The sequence below is a fragment of the Pholis gunnellus genome, assembly GCF_910591455.1.
Source record: "Pholis gunnellus genome assembly, chromosome: 6".
Taxonomy (NCBI): domain Eukaryota; kingdom Metazoa; phylum Chordata; class Actinopteri; order Perciformes; family Pholidae; genus Pholis; species Pholis gunnellus.
This window is the reverse complement of record NC_136532.1, coordinates 15,837,346-15,854,509: the sequence shown is the minus strand read 5'-3', so window position 1 is coordinate 15,854,509 and position 17,164 is coordinate 15,837,346. Positions and strand designations below refer to the sequence as shown.

General features: G+C 41.8%; 1 protein-coding gene across 2 annotated transcripts in view; it reads left to right on the top strand.

Moving 5' to 3' along the window:
* The window catches only part of pdlim2 (PDZ and LIM domain 2 (mystique)), a 33,968-nt gene extending 21,437 nt beyond the window's left edge, over window positions 1-12,531 (top strand). For both annotated transcript variants that reach the window (XM_079160521.1, XM_079160522.1), the window contains exons 7-10: window positions 5,390-5,508; window positions 9,681-9,829; window positions 10,556-10,667; window positions 11,312-12,531. In XM_079160521.1, coding sequence (XP_079016647.1) covers window positions 5,390-5,508; window positions 9,681-9,829; window positions 10,556-10,667; window positions 11,312-11,504 — 573 coding nt within the window. In that variant the 3' untranslated portion in view covers window positions 11,505-12,531. The remainder of the gene's footprint in view (window positions 1-5,389; window positions 5,509-9,680; window positions 9,830-10,555; window positions 10,668-11,311) is intronic.
* Window positions 12,532-17,164: the final 4,633 nt, after the last annotated feature.

Below are 17,164 nucleotides of genomic sequence, written 5' to 3'. Positions count from 1 at the left end.
ATCCTGTTGTCTTCATCGCTCTGCTGCTCATTTGGCCTCTAATCTTGTACATATGGTTTATATCTGGAGCGGTCTGATGGTGTGTGGCCATGGCAAACGAATGGAGAGAGGGGGAGGTATTAGCACTGGCATCACGAAGATCTGTCATTTTATTCCATGTTATTGAATGCTGCAGTGTAAGCCAGGGCCAAGCATTTCTATGTATGAAGCATTATAGAGGATTGAGAAGATTGCGCTTGACTCCTAAAGCTTACTCCATGTGCTGTATGGACTGGGTACTGTATATGAAGAGTATATTACATCCCTATTTTGAAAAAAAGGTAAACTAAGCATGCCCTAAGGTTAGAAAACTAGATCCTCTTTATACATCCTACCTATATTAAATGTTGGACTTGAAAACACACATTTAAAATGGAGGAAATGGGCTCATGACTTGAAGCAGCCTCTATAGGAGTTGTACTAAGTCCACTTGTCTTGTTGTGTCTTATCATTATTTAGTCAGAGTTCTTACGTAAAGCAGCTGCAATGAGGCGATAAAAAAGCTGAAGAATGTTAATGACATGATTTTTGATACAAAACAATCCTGTTTCATTTGTTACAGAACATGGACACAGTGATGCACCATCACTTAGACATAATTACAAGGCAGGGTCCATCAGTGACAGTGGATAACGAGTAGGTTACAGTCAGCCTCGGGTCTTTGCTCAGGACCTCCACCAATGCACACTGCTGGATAGGAAACGCTGTACACAGCGCTGATTAATACCCAGCCCAGGATGTCTGCTGTCCCCCGCCTCATTGTAGTGCAGCAGTCATGTCTGTGGTGGAGACGGAGAATGAGCAGTTATGGCACTTTCTTACAGCAGCATTAAGCTTCCCAAAATAAAGGCTCCCCAAGGCATCGGCCCTGTGCGCTGCTGGCCCATGCCCTGTAATTGAAGATGCAGGATGGTAATGACGATGATGCGGAGTGGCTTGCTTGGAGCCAGACTGAAGGCTCCTCCACTGGCACTGTCCCCAACGTCTCCCATGGGCCTTGATATGAAACAGCTGCCCTCACTTCTCTTCACCATCTCTTGTTTGTTTGTGTCTTGAAGTGGCCAATGAACCAGAGGCTTGTCCCTGTGATGGAGTGATTGGCTAGCATTTTTGACAGTTTAACCGCCATTTTCCCTACAATACCAAGCCTTTTTCCTGCACTTAAGCCAGTCAAACTTGATCAGTCATTTACTTAAATCATATCTTGATATTTTGTATGCATATACATACACACTAAATCCCTGATGAACACAGATTGTTAAAGCGATGTAAATCAAACCAATTGACACAATTGATGTGATTGGAGACCTTTTATTTCTTGTTTAAGAAATGTGTCTTGCTATGACTCGTCAGGTCCCACCTGTCTTGATTGACAATACAAAAAAAAATACATTCAGAACAAGGAAAGCACACGTTTGGATTTTCATATGTAGAAACCAAACTGAATCTGACTGTCACAGTTTGACATTGATCTCAAGCACCCAGGAATAGTGCAGGAATTTTGAAGCCAATTTCTGTAGCGGCCCAACTGTGAAATTAGACCTTTCATGTCCTTCACATGATGCCATTGGGTTCAAACAACTTTTTCACATAAATTAAAAAAACAGACGTCTGAAACTCGAGTCAGAAAGATTTCCCAGAACAAACGATTAAAAGCCTGTATTTAAATCATTAGGTCCTAAAAGTTGTAAAATGCACTAATAGCCAAAATCCAGATTTATTATCTTCCCCCTGTTCATGTGAAGGAGCCTATGACCGAGCAGCTGGGAGGCGGGGTTAAAGGAAACACTAGTGCGCTTGCTCTACGGACCCATAGATGCGGAAGCTTTGGGAAAGATCTGGGTAATTTTATAATTCAGTCAAGTCATTTTGGCTTCATGGGCCACTGAGCAACTTTCATAGGATGAACACTTTATCCACTTCTCTTTATACATCCATGGCGTACCCTGTTTCTCTCGCAATGCATGCTGGGATAGGTTCCAGCCCCCTTGCCCCTTCCAGGAATAAAGCAGTTATACACAATGGATAGATGGATGGTTGAAATAAACAGCAGGGTTCAACTTTTCACAACTCTTCTGCCATCTTTGCTGCAGATGTCTTGCCGTTCACATCCTGCAGAAAGATGGAGATTTCAGCTTTAAAGCCTCTGAAAACTTGAAGCATTTATCTCACTAAACAAGCTTTAATCAGAGTTAAAGTTTGGAAAAGAAAATCCGTTGGTATTATTTATTACGAGTTTAACACTAAAAAAACTCTGCTAATCTGCTTCATTGGGACTGTGTGGGTTTGATTTGATCAGATTCGATGAACAGCAACATTTGCAAACATCAGATTTGCACTGAAATGGCAGGTGGCATCACCTTTTTCCAACTGAACCCCATCCACAGTGAGAAAAACAAACCGAGCTCATGTTAAATATTCCAAACTGCTCTATCTTTGGCAGAAAATAGTGTCTGTATTGTACCCTATTGCTCATAACAAGAAGCTGATTGAGCCTAATAACATGAGGTGCGAGTGTCAACCTGCATGAATTCACAAATTTACTCACAAAAGTGCAACACTTAAAGGGACAGACTTTTAGGTTGGATATGTTATTGTTTATGCAGCTCAAGACCAGCACAGCATACCATTGACTTGCCCTAATGATCCTGTGTAAGTGACCTGTGAGCTCCTGAATACAGTTCAGCGCAGCTTTAATCCGAGCTTCCTCCTCTTGCCAGCCAGAGGAACCAGGAAGAATTGGCTGATTTTCTTCAGTGGTCTATCCCATCTCTGAAACATACCCCCATTTAAGACAAAATAATGGGCTACCCTCAACGTTTGTTTATGGATGAGACGTGGTGCAGTTAACCAAGTGTATTCTGCATTGTAGCCCTGAGATCAGCTGTGTAACGGTCCGATGGCTTCCAATGGAGCGGTGATGATTTTAGAACAAAGATGTTTTGGGGAGCCCCGTTTAAGGCCATTACCAGCGTGACATGTTACTGCTATAAAAGGCTGGCATCGGAGACTGTAGAGTGGATGATGGTGATGGAGGAACTGCTCTGGTGGTGCTGACAACCGTTTTTTTTTTAACTTACTAAGGTCGAGCTCAATCACAGCTGCATTCTTGCTGTCACAGTGGAGTGCTTGTTTCTTCTCTCTCCCTCCTCCCTTTTGTTTTTCTTTACTTCATTGCATTCCTCTTGAGTCTCGTAGATCAGAGTTGTGATTTTGTCCGTAATTCTTCTGCTGTTGGAGAGCATGAAGATCTACATTCAGTAGCCGGACACTTGCATAACTAAGGCTTGGTTTGCATTACTGTGGATTTCATCTCCACATACTGTGTGGCTTCACTAGGTCTTCCTGAAATAATACCTAAAGCATGTATGTCTATCAGGTATATATGCCCGTGAGATTGGTTCACAGCAGGAGAGGACATGGATCTCTCTATTCTTGTACTCTGATGATAAAGAATATGTGATCTTATGAGCCTGTGGTTATCCTGGGAGGAATCGCAGGCAGACGTCCCAATGATCATTTCTGGTAAAGGCTTCCTGGCACGCACCACTAATCTGCCCACTCACTAAGGAAAAAGAAGAGGAAAATTGGACTCAATTGAGAACAGAGACATTGTTCAAAGAGTTTCTGAATTGGAAGCGGGTGCTTGCATTGGAGACGCAAATCTTTGACTCAATCAGTGCCACTGTGTCTGCGTGGCGCTCCAGCATCACCTCAAACTTGAGTCTCAGACATGTACCAGTTGAAAGACCTGGGTGGAGACGCTTCTCCCTTGGATGGAGCCTGCGCAACACCGATGCCAGCTGACGGTTGAGGGAGAAAAACTCAGTGAGCCCAATTGTGAAAGCTGTGCTCCTTGAGCTGTCTGTGGGCTGCTTGATTCAAACACAATGTTTTCCTGGACTGTTCACAGACATGAAATAAACTAAGAGCTTTGTTTCCCAGCAAACTGGGAGTTGTGAAAGTGTTTGGAGACTTCCTTTTTGTTAGATTGAATGTTGTTGCAGTGCATGAGTATGCTTTCTGTGATCAGTAAGTGGTCAGTATTACAGGTGGACACGATTAGATGCCCGACAGTGTTGTGGTTTAAAACAATTAGTTTGTTGGAATTCCTGACAGTAAAAGTGTCTGGGTTGAGTTATGTGCAGTGCAGACTAAGTCCAGGTGTGCTGAGTGTTTAGTGTGAACATGTGCCTGAGGTCACTTTCACTAGTTGCTCACTCCTGCACTCTGACGTAATTTAAGTTGAATAGATCAACCTTTGCACGCAGTGTTGTAACTGTGTATTCTGCCTTTTGGATTCTGCTAAGAACCGCGCCAATAAAAAAATGTCATTGGCACATATGCTGAGATCTTAGTTTCTTGTGTACAGTAGGTGTGCAGCGCCCTCTTCTGTCAAGAGTCAAACACTCCCTTAATAACTAAGACGTTCCTTCCTGAATTACACTATTGTTTGTACTGTAAGTGTTCAGTTTGGCTTAAAGAGGTTCTGGCTGTGTGGAATGTTTCCCCTCATTTCGTGGCGATGGACAGTGTTTATAACTATCATGAATAATTATGAGATTTTCACAACATCTGGAAGCCATTGAAGTACATGCTGGCTCTGTCTTTCCCATCAGACCAACACTGGAGTCAGAGCCAAACATCTGTTGCCACACAATCATCAGCTGAGGGGCTGAAGCACAGCTCTGATATTAATGGTAATCAAGAAAAAAACCCAAAATGATGTGGGTCGCTGTGACTGTTGAGACTGATCAGACTGCAGTAGAGGAATGTTGGGGCGTGACTCATGCAATCGGAACTTTGAGAGCACAGGGCATCACATACAATCAAACAATGACAAAGTCTATTGTTTATTCTACACTGAAAGAACTTCTCCAGGTTTCAGTCAAGTCATCGATGACGATGACGTAAAAAGGATCTGTGGTATTTTGTATGTAGTGTTTCTTCATCCGGAGCTGATTTTAGTCTTCTGATAAATCTCTCTCGTTTTGATCCTGACAAAATATATCAGCCGCCATAGTGTGTCAGAATATGTTTTAAACCCCTCCAGATTTAGCGCTTACTGAAACAAGGACGCTGCATTTATTCAGTGCCAATACGCTGCTTGGAGGAGCAGCGATCCAGAAATACTGCTGGTGAATTCCGGCCTCTCCACTGAACATACTGTAGCTCTTATTGTAACTTTTCTTTTACAGTACCATTGCATCATGGTCTAAGCACTTACACACTGTCTCAATAGATTCCTCAACTCTGAAGTGCAAACTTGATTTCAGCTGCTGCGTTGTCGGTCGGCTTTCATGCTCACTCACAATCGTTCTTTCGTTGACGCTTTCCTCTTCCTCCACAGGAGTTCTCCTCTCCAGACTACAGGAATAATTCTGTGTCCAGCAGAACCCCGACCCCGCCGGGACGCTACTCGCCCCAAAGCCCCACTGATCGGGACGTACCCATGTCCCCTCGTCGCAGGTAAAGACCACTCCCAAATTTTACACCATGATGAAAACATCGCAAAAGTGACTGCAGTCTGCTATGGATAGAAACCTCTAATCGCTAAAGTTTCATCTTTGGTTGCAGTGAATCATAAAGTGGAAATATGATCTTGCAAATCTCACCAGTTATACAGTAGCTATTCCAAATCAGTCATTGCTTGTACTGCAACTATTGGAATAGTGGGGAAAAAAAGACACATTGTGCTTTAATTATATGCTTGAATACGAACAACCAGATGTTTCTACAGTCAACAGAATACACTACATGCAGAGCTACCTCCATATTTTCTCTCCATTTTAGCCCATAAAACTAGTCAGTCTTCAGAAGTGTAAAGCTTCCACATATTTGCAGTAGCAGGATGGTGTCCTATCTAACGGTGTGTACATTGTACAGGCAGTCATTCAGTGCCATCTATAGGCCACACGGGTTTACACCCACAGATTCAAGCCTACAAATCATCATTTCCTGTTTCTTGCCAATAGTCATTTCATACACAAAGAAAAAAACCCATAAGAGAAGCTTCCACTATGAGCTAGTACGAGCAGTAATAACTGCCTTTGAAAGGAAAAAGCATTTAGTTAATGTTTGAGGCTGTATTTACTTCTGAATTGTTTTACACAATGTTAACACAATGGTATCTACATACACTTACAGTATGGTTGAGTCAACAGCTCTCTCACTGTTTCAACATAAAATGGTCACCGTAAGCCTGACAAGTATTTTTTTTTTTAGGGATATTGTGTTGGATTACATGAGGTTATTTCATGATATTGCCGTTTTACCCATATTTGGAATTCAGCCTCTTCTGGAAACATTCCTTTGTATATTTGTAATTATTTTTCTTCCTTTCAAAAGGTCTGTGTGGAAAGTCAGTTGAAAGTGCAAATGGATTGATAAGTCGGTCAACACAACGCATTCATTTAGTGCACAATTGTGAGTCAGCTTTTGTAATCACTGCTGTGTTGCAGCTGACCGCTGGTGCTTCGAGCTGTTTGCAGCTGCACTCTGAGTCGACAACAACAAATGAACTTTCAGCCTTTGGGAAATACTATATTGTGTCCACCACCTGCACTACAGTTTGCTTTTTCCTGCTTCGCCCCCTCTGATGAGGTGATGCAGCTGTAATTTTACAGTTCATAGTGTGCAGGTGCTGACCTCTGAACATTTTTTTGATTCACTCACATTCGCCAAAGCTTTTTGTCTTGGCAGAAATGAAAATCTTCTCTTAGTCTCACACACAATCCTCTGTGGTCCACTCGCTCTGCTGGAGAGCCTGGTGCCTGTGTTTTCACAGTGAAGGATGGTTGACTTTGGCCCCAGTTCCCCCTTGGGTAACCACAGCTAGTGATATGACGTGTCAGCGACTGCAGTCATAATCCAAACACCCCATATTCCCCAAAAAGTCAGATTTTTTTTGCTTCTCCCCCCGATTGGCCCCCAGTCTGGAGCCCCTGGCCTGCACACCAAGCCTCTCCCAGCTCCTGCCTAGCCAATCACAGACTCAGTGACACCCATTTACCCACCCCTTCATGTCGCATGTCCAATGAGTTTCAGCCCAGAGGCACACCTTTCAGTTAGAATCTTGTTTTTCTGTCTCGTCTGGTTGAGATAGAGGTGTGTGTGTTAGGCATCTAATATTGATTTTTCTCTTGTATGTTCAGAGTTGCTCCATCATTGAAATACAGGGACAGTTGCTGGAAAGAATAGCTTCGCTATCTGCCTTTGTTCCCTCTTTCTTTCGGTTTGAGGTGAGTCTTGTCATTTAGAGTTTTGTCATTTGGATCTCTTTTGTCAGGATGTACCGACTGTGGTTTAGTTGTTGTACTGCAAGTAAGACGGTTTGAGAAATGTGGTTGGAATTTGGTTGTGGTTGTGATGTATGTTTTGGCTACGCTCATGTGCTGTGACTAGATCTTTATCATTGCGGCTCTGTGCAAAGTCTGTGCATGGAAACCAGCAACACATTCATCTACATTGTGTAGATGTTACATCATTTCAATGCACAATTCTCAGATGACCTACTGATACATGATACTTTTTAGAAAATGCTTCCACTGCAAATCCTTGTGCACCCGACTGCTTGTTCAGATGCATGCTGTCCCCTCTCACCCTCACCTCTGTTTGTTTTCCTGCCATTTGACCTCGACTTTCCATTTACTTTGAGAATGAGATTTCAAAAGGGATGGTGAGCGATGGCGAAAATGGAAATGGATTGCTGAGGGTGGAGCTGCTGAGCATGTGGAGAACTTGGAGGGTGTGCTTTTAGAGGTCTGTTTTCAATTTGAACCATGTTCTGTGATTCAGACGAAGGGTCTGAGCGTTTGCCTTGGTCACATGTTTGTCTGTTTGCCATCTCCCCTTTCAGCTCTGTTCCTTTAGCGGTAAGAAGCTGTAATGCAGGCAGGAAGAATACATGTACACAGCCAAGCATGAAGCTTATGAACATGTGAGATGTTGTGTTATATGGAACATGTTGATGAATGTTACATGTACAAGAGAAGTCCATAATTATGTGGACAGTGACAGTTTTTTTTTTTTTTTTTTTCCACAAGGTTTTATTTATGTTCTATTAAAATAAGACCTTTCACTATGAGGTCAAAGTGCTGACTTTCAGCTGTTAAGTGTCCCTTTTCGTGCATAGTCCACAATTAGATAGGACAATGCAGCAGGACAGTGATCCTAAACATCAAACCAAAGCATCCAGGGAGTTTCTTTTCTCTGGCCAGTTAAATGTTCTTGACTGGCCAAGTCTGTCATCTGACCGTAATCCAACTGCGCATGTGTTTGACAGACAGAAAGCCTGAAACAAGAGAGAAGTGAAGATTGCAGCAGCACAAACCAGAGATACCAAGTATTTGCTGATGTCTGCAGTTCATAAATACCATAGACTTCAAAGGCCTTAAAACTTAATGTGATGCGACTTGCTATTCCAGTATAGTTGTCGATAGTGTAAAAAGCACTACTATTCCTACCCTGTTCGCCCAAACTAAAGCTTATATACCTATTTCAGATCCAGTGAACAACAGTAGAGAGTCAACACAACTTGTTTGTTGCACATACGTCACTGTCAAGCTCCTTGATTTTGTCGTTGTACAACAATCTAACTCGTAGTGCAGTGATTCCAAAAGGTTTACATATTGAGTCACACAGTTTCCATGATGGAGGTTGAGGTCATTGTCTCTGACCACATTCTTCACAGCAGAGGTGTCCGTTAAAGAGTAAATGTTTGGGCAGATGCGTTGTGTGTGTCAACAGGAGGGAGAGTCGGTCAGGTTAAGATGACTGACTCCGGCTGACAAGTTGGCTACAGGTGGCAGGCATCAAACCACACCTGGCTCGGCTAGTGTACCAGGCCAACCGGTTCCTGCTGACAGCAAACACTCACCGGCTCCCTCCAAACAAATACACTGACATGAGAACATACTTTGTGTTTGTTTTTTTACTAATGAATAATCAGTCAGTCCGGATTTTAATGCATGCGTTTCTTGAACGGAGGTTGAAGAAGCTGTGAAAAATAACTGCTTTTCCATCAGACCTGGGATAAAGAATTTACTTGTAAAGTGAGCCACTGTTCTTTTTTTCTTTTTTTCTTTCTTAATTAATTGTCAGCATTTACTCCGAGGTGAAAGTGTCCCCTTGCCGCCTGCCCCCTCCTGTGCATTGACAGGAGGTCATTTCGTGGCTGTTTAGTGTCGATGCAAGGTACAAAGCCAATGTCTGTTATTCTCCATCACGCCTTGTGTCAGGCATACAGTAGGACTTTCTAATTCATTTACACAATGATGGTTGCTGAAAAGATTGAACTGCTCTTCTATTGCAAAGATTTCACACATTCTATTAAGCTTCCACTCTCAGTGGAACAGTGCCTCTTGACGGGGTTCTGTTGGGAGAATGATGTACGATTGGACACCGTTTGGCCTCGTGCCTGTAATGTGCAATCTAGACTTATTGTGCGGAGGTCAACCTCTCAAAAGCAGCTGCTGCCTCTTCCTTCATTTCCTCTGGATTCAGTGAAACCAGACTCCCAAGTATTTCATAAATGTACATTTTCTGCCGAGCACATCACCAAGATGTCGAGGTTATGACTTTAGTGAACGTGATAACCTGCAGCCAGTGATTTACATTTTTTTTATTTATTCCTTCTACAGCAGTTCAAGCTCCGACTTTACCATGCAGAAGTTCGACACGGAGTCGGAGGTGTACAAGATGATTCAGGAGAATAAGGAGTCCCGCTCGGCGCCTCGTCAGTCCAACACCTTTAAAATGCTGCAAGAGGTCCTGGAGGCTGACGAGAAAGGTTAGAAGCATTTGACATTACAAAACAAATGTGCACAAATGAAAGGAGTAAGAATCGCTGTCTATTTAGCATGCAATACTCAATATTTGCACAAATATTCTCATGCATATTCTGTGAATATTCTGTCATTTTTATCCTGCAAGAATACGTGAGTAAGTTAAATGTTGTGTTCAGCGGGGCCCTACTCAAGATGACAAGTACATGGATGTGTTTGCATGGAGGAGCTTTGCAGGATTGCGTAACTTGTTTTAACATTTAGACTGATCTATATCTTAATGACCCTTTGCAAATAAATCATAAAATTATACCGCCTACAGTTTTGGTGGCACCTCTCTATTTTAAAATCATCCCTGTTAAAAGTGCATCGTTGCCATATGGCCATCACCTGTGCAGGATGGAGAGTTCATATTGTGAACAGCCCATCATGGAATGCATCTGTCCTCTTCCCACCCCCTCTGCTTTGATAAATGTCGGGACAAATAAATCCAGATAGCGCTAACATTCTTTCACGACGTGTTAATGACCAATGTGTGGAAAGCCATTTCATGGAGCGTGTCCCATGGGTGATAAGCTTCTGATGACTAGTGGGAAACACAAACCAGCTCCGCTGACAGGGGGCAGTGAAGGCCAACAAGGTGTTGATGCGATGAAAAGAGATGCAGGCCTGTCACAACATCCCTCTTAGCTGCTCTGTTCATGCGTGTGTGTGTGTGTTTTTGACTCCAGAGGCAGGCCTGCTGTTCCCAGGGAAACTTGCGCCTAACACCCCGAAACAAAGCACATCAGTGGGAGGAGTCCAAAAAAACCACACCTGTGAGAAATGCGGCACCGGCATTGTGTAAGTTCCTGCAGTTACACGTTCACTTGAGCAACATAGATGTGTCAGTTATTAAAATAATTTGCCCTGCAGTAAAAGATGTTCCACATGGAGAGTGTGATATTAAGTGTGCGTGTGTAGTTGTATTTTTTTTCATTTTTTGGGGGGTGGGGGAAATGTGTCCAAAGTGACAACTGGTTATTATGACTATTACATCTAATTAGTGAATGTACAGGAACAAGTCTTAAGGTCATATTTTACTCACCTTTCAGTGTTTGTAATTGAGTTTATTCTAAGCTTTATTTTACCAAGTAAAGACGATCTGCCAGTGGGGCAGATTTATTTAGTTCTAAAGCGGATCAAATGTTTTGCTTTAACTTTAGTGTCATGATACAGATGTTATCTGCCTGAGTTCAAATATTGTGACTTGTTTGAGAAAGGGGAAACTGCATTGTAAAAGTTGTATCACCACATTGCCAAAACATTTGATCATATAAGTGTCAGTATAACATGAACCTGCTAATGTTTTTGCTGTGGTGTCATCTTGTCACTTTTCCTTGAAGATACAAATTGAACTGAGACATATATCAGTGCTGACGTTAGCAACTCTCGAGTTGATTCCACCCTGTTGTCTGATAGTCCTGTGTGTTTCAACTCTCCCACAGCACACTGGCCGTGCGCATCGCTGACGACCGCTTCCGCCATACAGAGTGCTACACCTGCACAGATTGCGGCCTCAACCTCAAGATGAGAGGTCACTTTTACGTCGGAGATGTGATGTACTGTGAGAAGCACGCCAAACAGAGGTACCAAGGCCCAGAAAGTCCCCCTCAAGCCACCGTGTCCCCGCGCCAATAAGTGCCATCCCACACCTGCCCCGCTCTGGACGTAGAGTGCTGCTTGTCCTTCTGAAGCTCCACACCATCTGACTCAGTTATAGACCTTGGGATGGGGCATGGAGGTGGACACTAGTCTACGAAATGGCAGAGGATGTTCTTTTTTTTGATCACATTTAACCATACTTTGCAATATTATGATTAATTTTCTTGCCTTTTCTTATATGAGCATTGGGGCTTTGTCTTTCAAATGACCCGTCCTCCGCGGTCTCTTTAGATTATTCTTAGCTGTAACGATGCACAGCTGCCATGGACTCGAGCCACAACACATTGTGCTACGGCCAGATTTACATAACACCAACGCTTTAGACAAACTGAACAGGACTGGCTCTCTGAGGATCTGGATGATCATTTGAATCTCCTGCTGACACAAAGGGACCAAAATCTCACCTACACTGCATGCCATTTAAAAAAAATGTACTGTACACAGACGGTGCTGTGTGGGTGTGTATGGATGCATGCTTTCACATGCAGAAGTGTGGTGGCTTCTGCATGATTTCCCTGCATCTGTGTGTGTGTGTGTGTGTGTGACTGTGTGTGTGTGTGACTGTGTGTGACTGTGTGTGTGTGTGTGTGTGTGACTGTGTGTGCATGAGAGAGAGAGAGAAGGGAAGGAGGGTCCAAGTTGTTACAGATGCAAAGGAGTTTGTGAATTTTGTGCTAGAGTCAGGCCAAAAGCCCTTGAGTTTTTCTATTTCATTTGTAAGCAGAATTTATAGTAGAAATAATGAAAAAAATACATATTTGCTGACTTGTTTTGTTGCTTATGAGGGACTATAGATGAATTGAATATATACAAATATTTTTGATGTTTTTGTGATTGAACTGTATTCTATAATTTAGACCATTTAAATGCATAATGTATGCACAGGACATTTAGTGTGAAAATAATTGATACTACACCTGTCCAGTTGCAGCAGTACTCAGAGATAAACTATCATGTTCGCATTACTTGTGGCACTTAATAAAATCGCACAACCTAAAGCTTCTTCAGTGACTATGACTGTGTTGGAATCATAAGCGTACATGTCTTCCTACATCCTTACTGGGTCTTTACTTTGTAGTGATGTCTGCCCAAGTATTTTTATCGACTTATTCTTTTGTCCCTTTGCCATACAGGGATGGCAAATATTTAAGTCTTTTAAGTTGAATAGACCTTTTTGTCACAGCTGACCTTTTGTTGCCACTTAGCAGTAAAACACAGGTGTAACTAATTACATTAATGATCTCAGGGCGCTGGAGTGGGGTGCAGCCATTATCAAAGTTTTTAGTTACAGCTGTGCTGCTCCTGCCGGGACTTGAGAAAATGTCTGCTGTGAAAATGACCCAATTACAATGAATGACAATAAATCGTTAACCCTATGTCTCACTGTGTATAGTAAGATGTGACCTTATTTGAGATTTAAAAAAATAGGCATGTGAAATAATACTTGTAATGTTAGAAGATTTATTACATAACAAACCTAAGATGGAAAAAAGTTGTACGGTTGTCACTGGTGTTTTGGCAACGCTGGTGTAGAGGTACACCACACATTTAATGCTCTACAGCTGACCGAACTAGAGGTATGTACTGAGAATTTGAAAGCCTAATTGATATAATGTGAATTATCTGGATTTCATTTGTCATATCCATTTATGTAAAATTATAATAAACTGCAGAGTAAGAATGAAGTTCTTTGAATTTCACTTCAGGGACTTTAATGATAAAAGCTAAAGATAGGAGTCCAATCTTAAACAGACCACGTTTTTCATGTTGTGTCAAAAAGTAAGACCGTTACATGGATTCATAACATAAGCTGTCCATAGAGAAGCGCTAACGCGCATGAGTTAGTACAATGGTGACATACTGTAGTTTGCTAATGACGCAGGAGTCAAAACAATACTCTAGTGGTCTATTTTTTCAGGTTGGGAAATGTGAATGAGCCAACAGCAAGGACATCACACTGATTTTCAAATGGAAGACTTGAGGCATCATCAACACAGCTTTGCCATGGATTGGTGCTTCACCGGATGGAATTGTTACTTGTGCTTAAATCAAAAGCCCTTTAAGATGGCTCTACTGTCAACAGCTGTAACTGTTGCACACAACACAAACATGTCTAATGATGGAGGATTGAAATGCAGTTTATATTTCTGAGCAGATAATATAGCTGACATCTTCACATTAAAAATGAAACCTGAGTAAAAAGAAAAAACGCACCAGCATGTTTTTCCTGTGTGCTTATTCAGCCTTAGTTGCTTGGTGTTGGAAATGTTATTCGTTTACAGACAAATGGTTATCATGGTGGTCGCGACGGTCGCTCGGGTTCAAATGAATAAAGCTATGGCTCTGGTCACTATGGTTAGAAACCGAGTCCAATGAATGCGGATTCACTCTGATCGCACAACAATGTGCACCGCAAAAACGATTGCTTTCGGTCAGAGTCTGTCTCCTTAATAACTGTGAGCAATTTCTGAGTCCGTTTATTTCTTAAGATAACATTAACTTAGTCTATGAAATGGAGTCCGGCTCTATTTCTTTGTTGACACATCCCACTGCTTTTTTTTTAACTTTATTTTTAATCGCTTAATAATACAGTGAGATAAATAAACATTCATATTTCAAATGGGTAAAGTAAGGCACATGAAAGGATGGAAAGTAAAAATTCTAACAAAATAAAGTAACATAAAGCATTTCAGGGGTCGACATAACTTTCACACAGTTTAAAATCATACAAACACTTTTTGCTGAAGATATTGTCTTAATATGTAGCTCAATGAGATGTTAGTTTTACAAATTTATTTTATCAATGTAAAACTTTGCAACAATTCTAATAAGATTGAAATACACACATATCAGTTCAAAATTACAGACAATATGATCAAAGATAGAGCTCCTTCTCACAGTTTACGTGTATTTGGCCCACACATTTCCAGAACAGATGGACAAATGTTTCAGTGTAACATTGGGCACAGCTTAGATCAATTACTTTTTTTATTTAACAAAAGGGAGGCATGTTCAAGTTTGAGAGTTGGTTAACCGAACATTGTCACGTCAGCAGCCAGCAAGGCATCTACCTTAGACAAACGACAGATTAAAAAAAATGAACAAAAAATCTACCCATATCTATTTATTGAGCCGGAGTTGTCAGTCATTCTGCTTCCTGTTCAGATTCCCAGTTCATCGTTTACATGAGCTGATTTGTCATTCAGACGGTTTGACATAAATACTTAATAAGCATAGGAATGACTGGTGGAAGTTTACAGCATTAATGAACGGGGTGCGGGGACACATCCCTGTTCTTAGAAGACCGGTTTGACAAGTCACCAACATTTGACAGTTGGAGTGCAGTTAGGTAGCACTTTAACAGGGTGAGTTATAACTTGTCTTTTAGCACCTCTAAATGTTGAATGTGATGCTAACAAACAGCAGTCCAGCTAGAATCAAAGATCAATTTAAACAATAGTCATATAATTCACTCTGCTAACAAGAGAGGGCAGCATTGCTCCAGGTTTAAAAGTGACTCTGAACTTACTATTCAAAAATACAATTCATGTTAACATAAGAAAGCACATCATTTGTGGATCAATATGATAGTAATTCAATTTCTTAATTGGTTTATATGAACATGCAGTCAACAACTATGCACACATGTATTTCAATATATGCATAAATATGTGGATTTTCCCAGTTATTACAGTATTGATTGATCCCTTTGATAAGGAGTACAAAATATGATGTATTTTCTTTGCATATATTTAAAAACTGGACTGCAGAGTTTTTCTTTAGGCCTTACCTGCTGCGAGGGTCTCTAAGGACAGAGGGTGTCGTATGTTGTACAAATTGTGAAGCCCACTGGGGCAGATTTGTGATATTGGGCTCTATTAACTTGACTTGGCTACAAACATATTGTGATAGAGCCAATGCTGCAATATATATTCTGGATTATATATTACTGGCATTAGGGTTGCCACTACTGCTGTTACCTCTGCTGCTGATAATAATTCTTAATGATCGACAAAGGTATTTAGTGTAGGGAAACATGGCACCACATTATGATTTGATAACCTCATAAACTGTGGAAGAAGTTGGTTTAATGTCGCAATAAATCCCTAATTGGAACCATTCACCGCAGGACTGACTGGTAGACTGACGGAGCGTCTCAGAGAGGGCGGGCCTTGTGTGTGCTGCTGATCACACCACTAGATGTCAAGAAAGACTCAGAAACAGATGAGTGCCTTTCAGAGGGCCCGGCGTTTGCTTCCTGGATGGAAGTTTTTTCTTTTGTTTATCCACTGGCAGAAACACTAGCCTTAGCTGTGCCTCAATCTCAGCAGTCACTTTGGCTGGGTCACATCTCTGATTGCCCTCTTGCTTTTAGACGTCTGCTCTAACGTGTGATTTGGAGGACAACAGGAACATTCCCAAGAGCTATCATCAAACGGCAAATGCACGTATCGTCGGTCGTGATACATCCCAAAAAGCTTGCGTAACTTCTACCAAAATCTCCCCTCAGACATTTTCTCAGTCCTACTTTTTCAGCCTCTCTGCGTTCCACCTTTCCTTCCTGACGTTCTCCCCTTTCTCAATTCCCCACCTGGAATGCAGTCCAGATGTGGAACAGGGAGAAGGAGAGATTGCCTGCTTGGCTATAAGGAGCGAGTGGGGGCTGCGGGGGTGCATAGAGAGAAAATGTTGGAACGACATTAAAGTTTGTCTGGATGCCATTAAGTACAATTTGATGTAATGTGCAGTTTCGGGACGTGACATTTTAAATGGAAACTGTGCTCTCCAGATGAGAGAGATTTGGGCCTTGTGGAGTTGGAGGGGGGTGTTGTACTTGAAGCCTTATTTAACTGCTTGGATAAACAGCCCTCTGTTTCGTTACTGAGCAGGCGCCCATCCACTCCTTGTGCTTTCTTTCGATAATCATGCTGGCTCTCTGAGCCCGCTCCAGTGTACAGTATCATATACAGGAATAACAAACCCGGGGTCCACTGTGCGGGTCAGAGCACAGTGGACCATTATACTGCCGAGCATGCTCGCATGACTGAGGTGCCTGCAGTTTGGATATGTCAGTGAACACATGTCAAGCCCAATTGCATAAAGTCCCTTTTCAAACGCTTTCACCATCTCATATTATGAAATGCTCTCCAGATTTGAATCGCTACAGCCTCCGTCCTCCCAGGCGTCTCGTATATCAAAAAGTATTTTTAAAACAGAAATCCATGGAGTCGGGTACTATAGGCTACTTTGGGAACTTTCCACACACACACACAGGCAAAAATGTGAAAAGGAGATCTTGAGGAAGTTTATATGATCTTCTATATTTTTTGGACCAAGCGTGATTCTTGCAGGGGGGGGGGGAAATGTCACATTTAAAAATATATATTATTCTATCAACAAAATATTTGATTTATTGGGCATAAAAGTATCAACATGCAGTAGAGCTTCAATTATCTACTTTAAACAGCACATGGTAAGCATTCAGAGGTAAGGCCAATTTTACTGTGGCCATCACCACAGAAAGACTTGTATTAAAGTATCTATCTATTGCAATGTTTTATATGTAGCTTGCTGTTAGCAATTACCTTCAATGGGGACATGAAAATAACTGCTGTGCTAGAAAAATATGACACTAT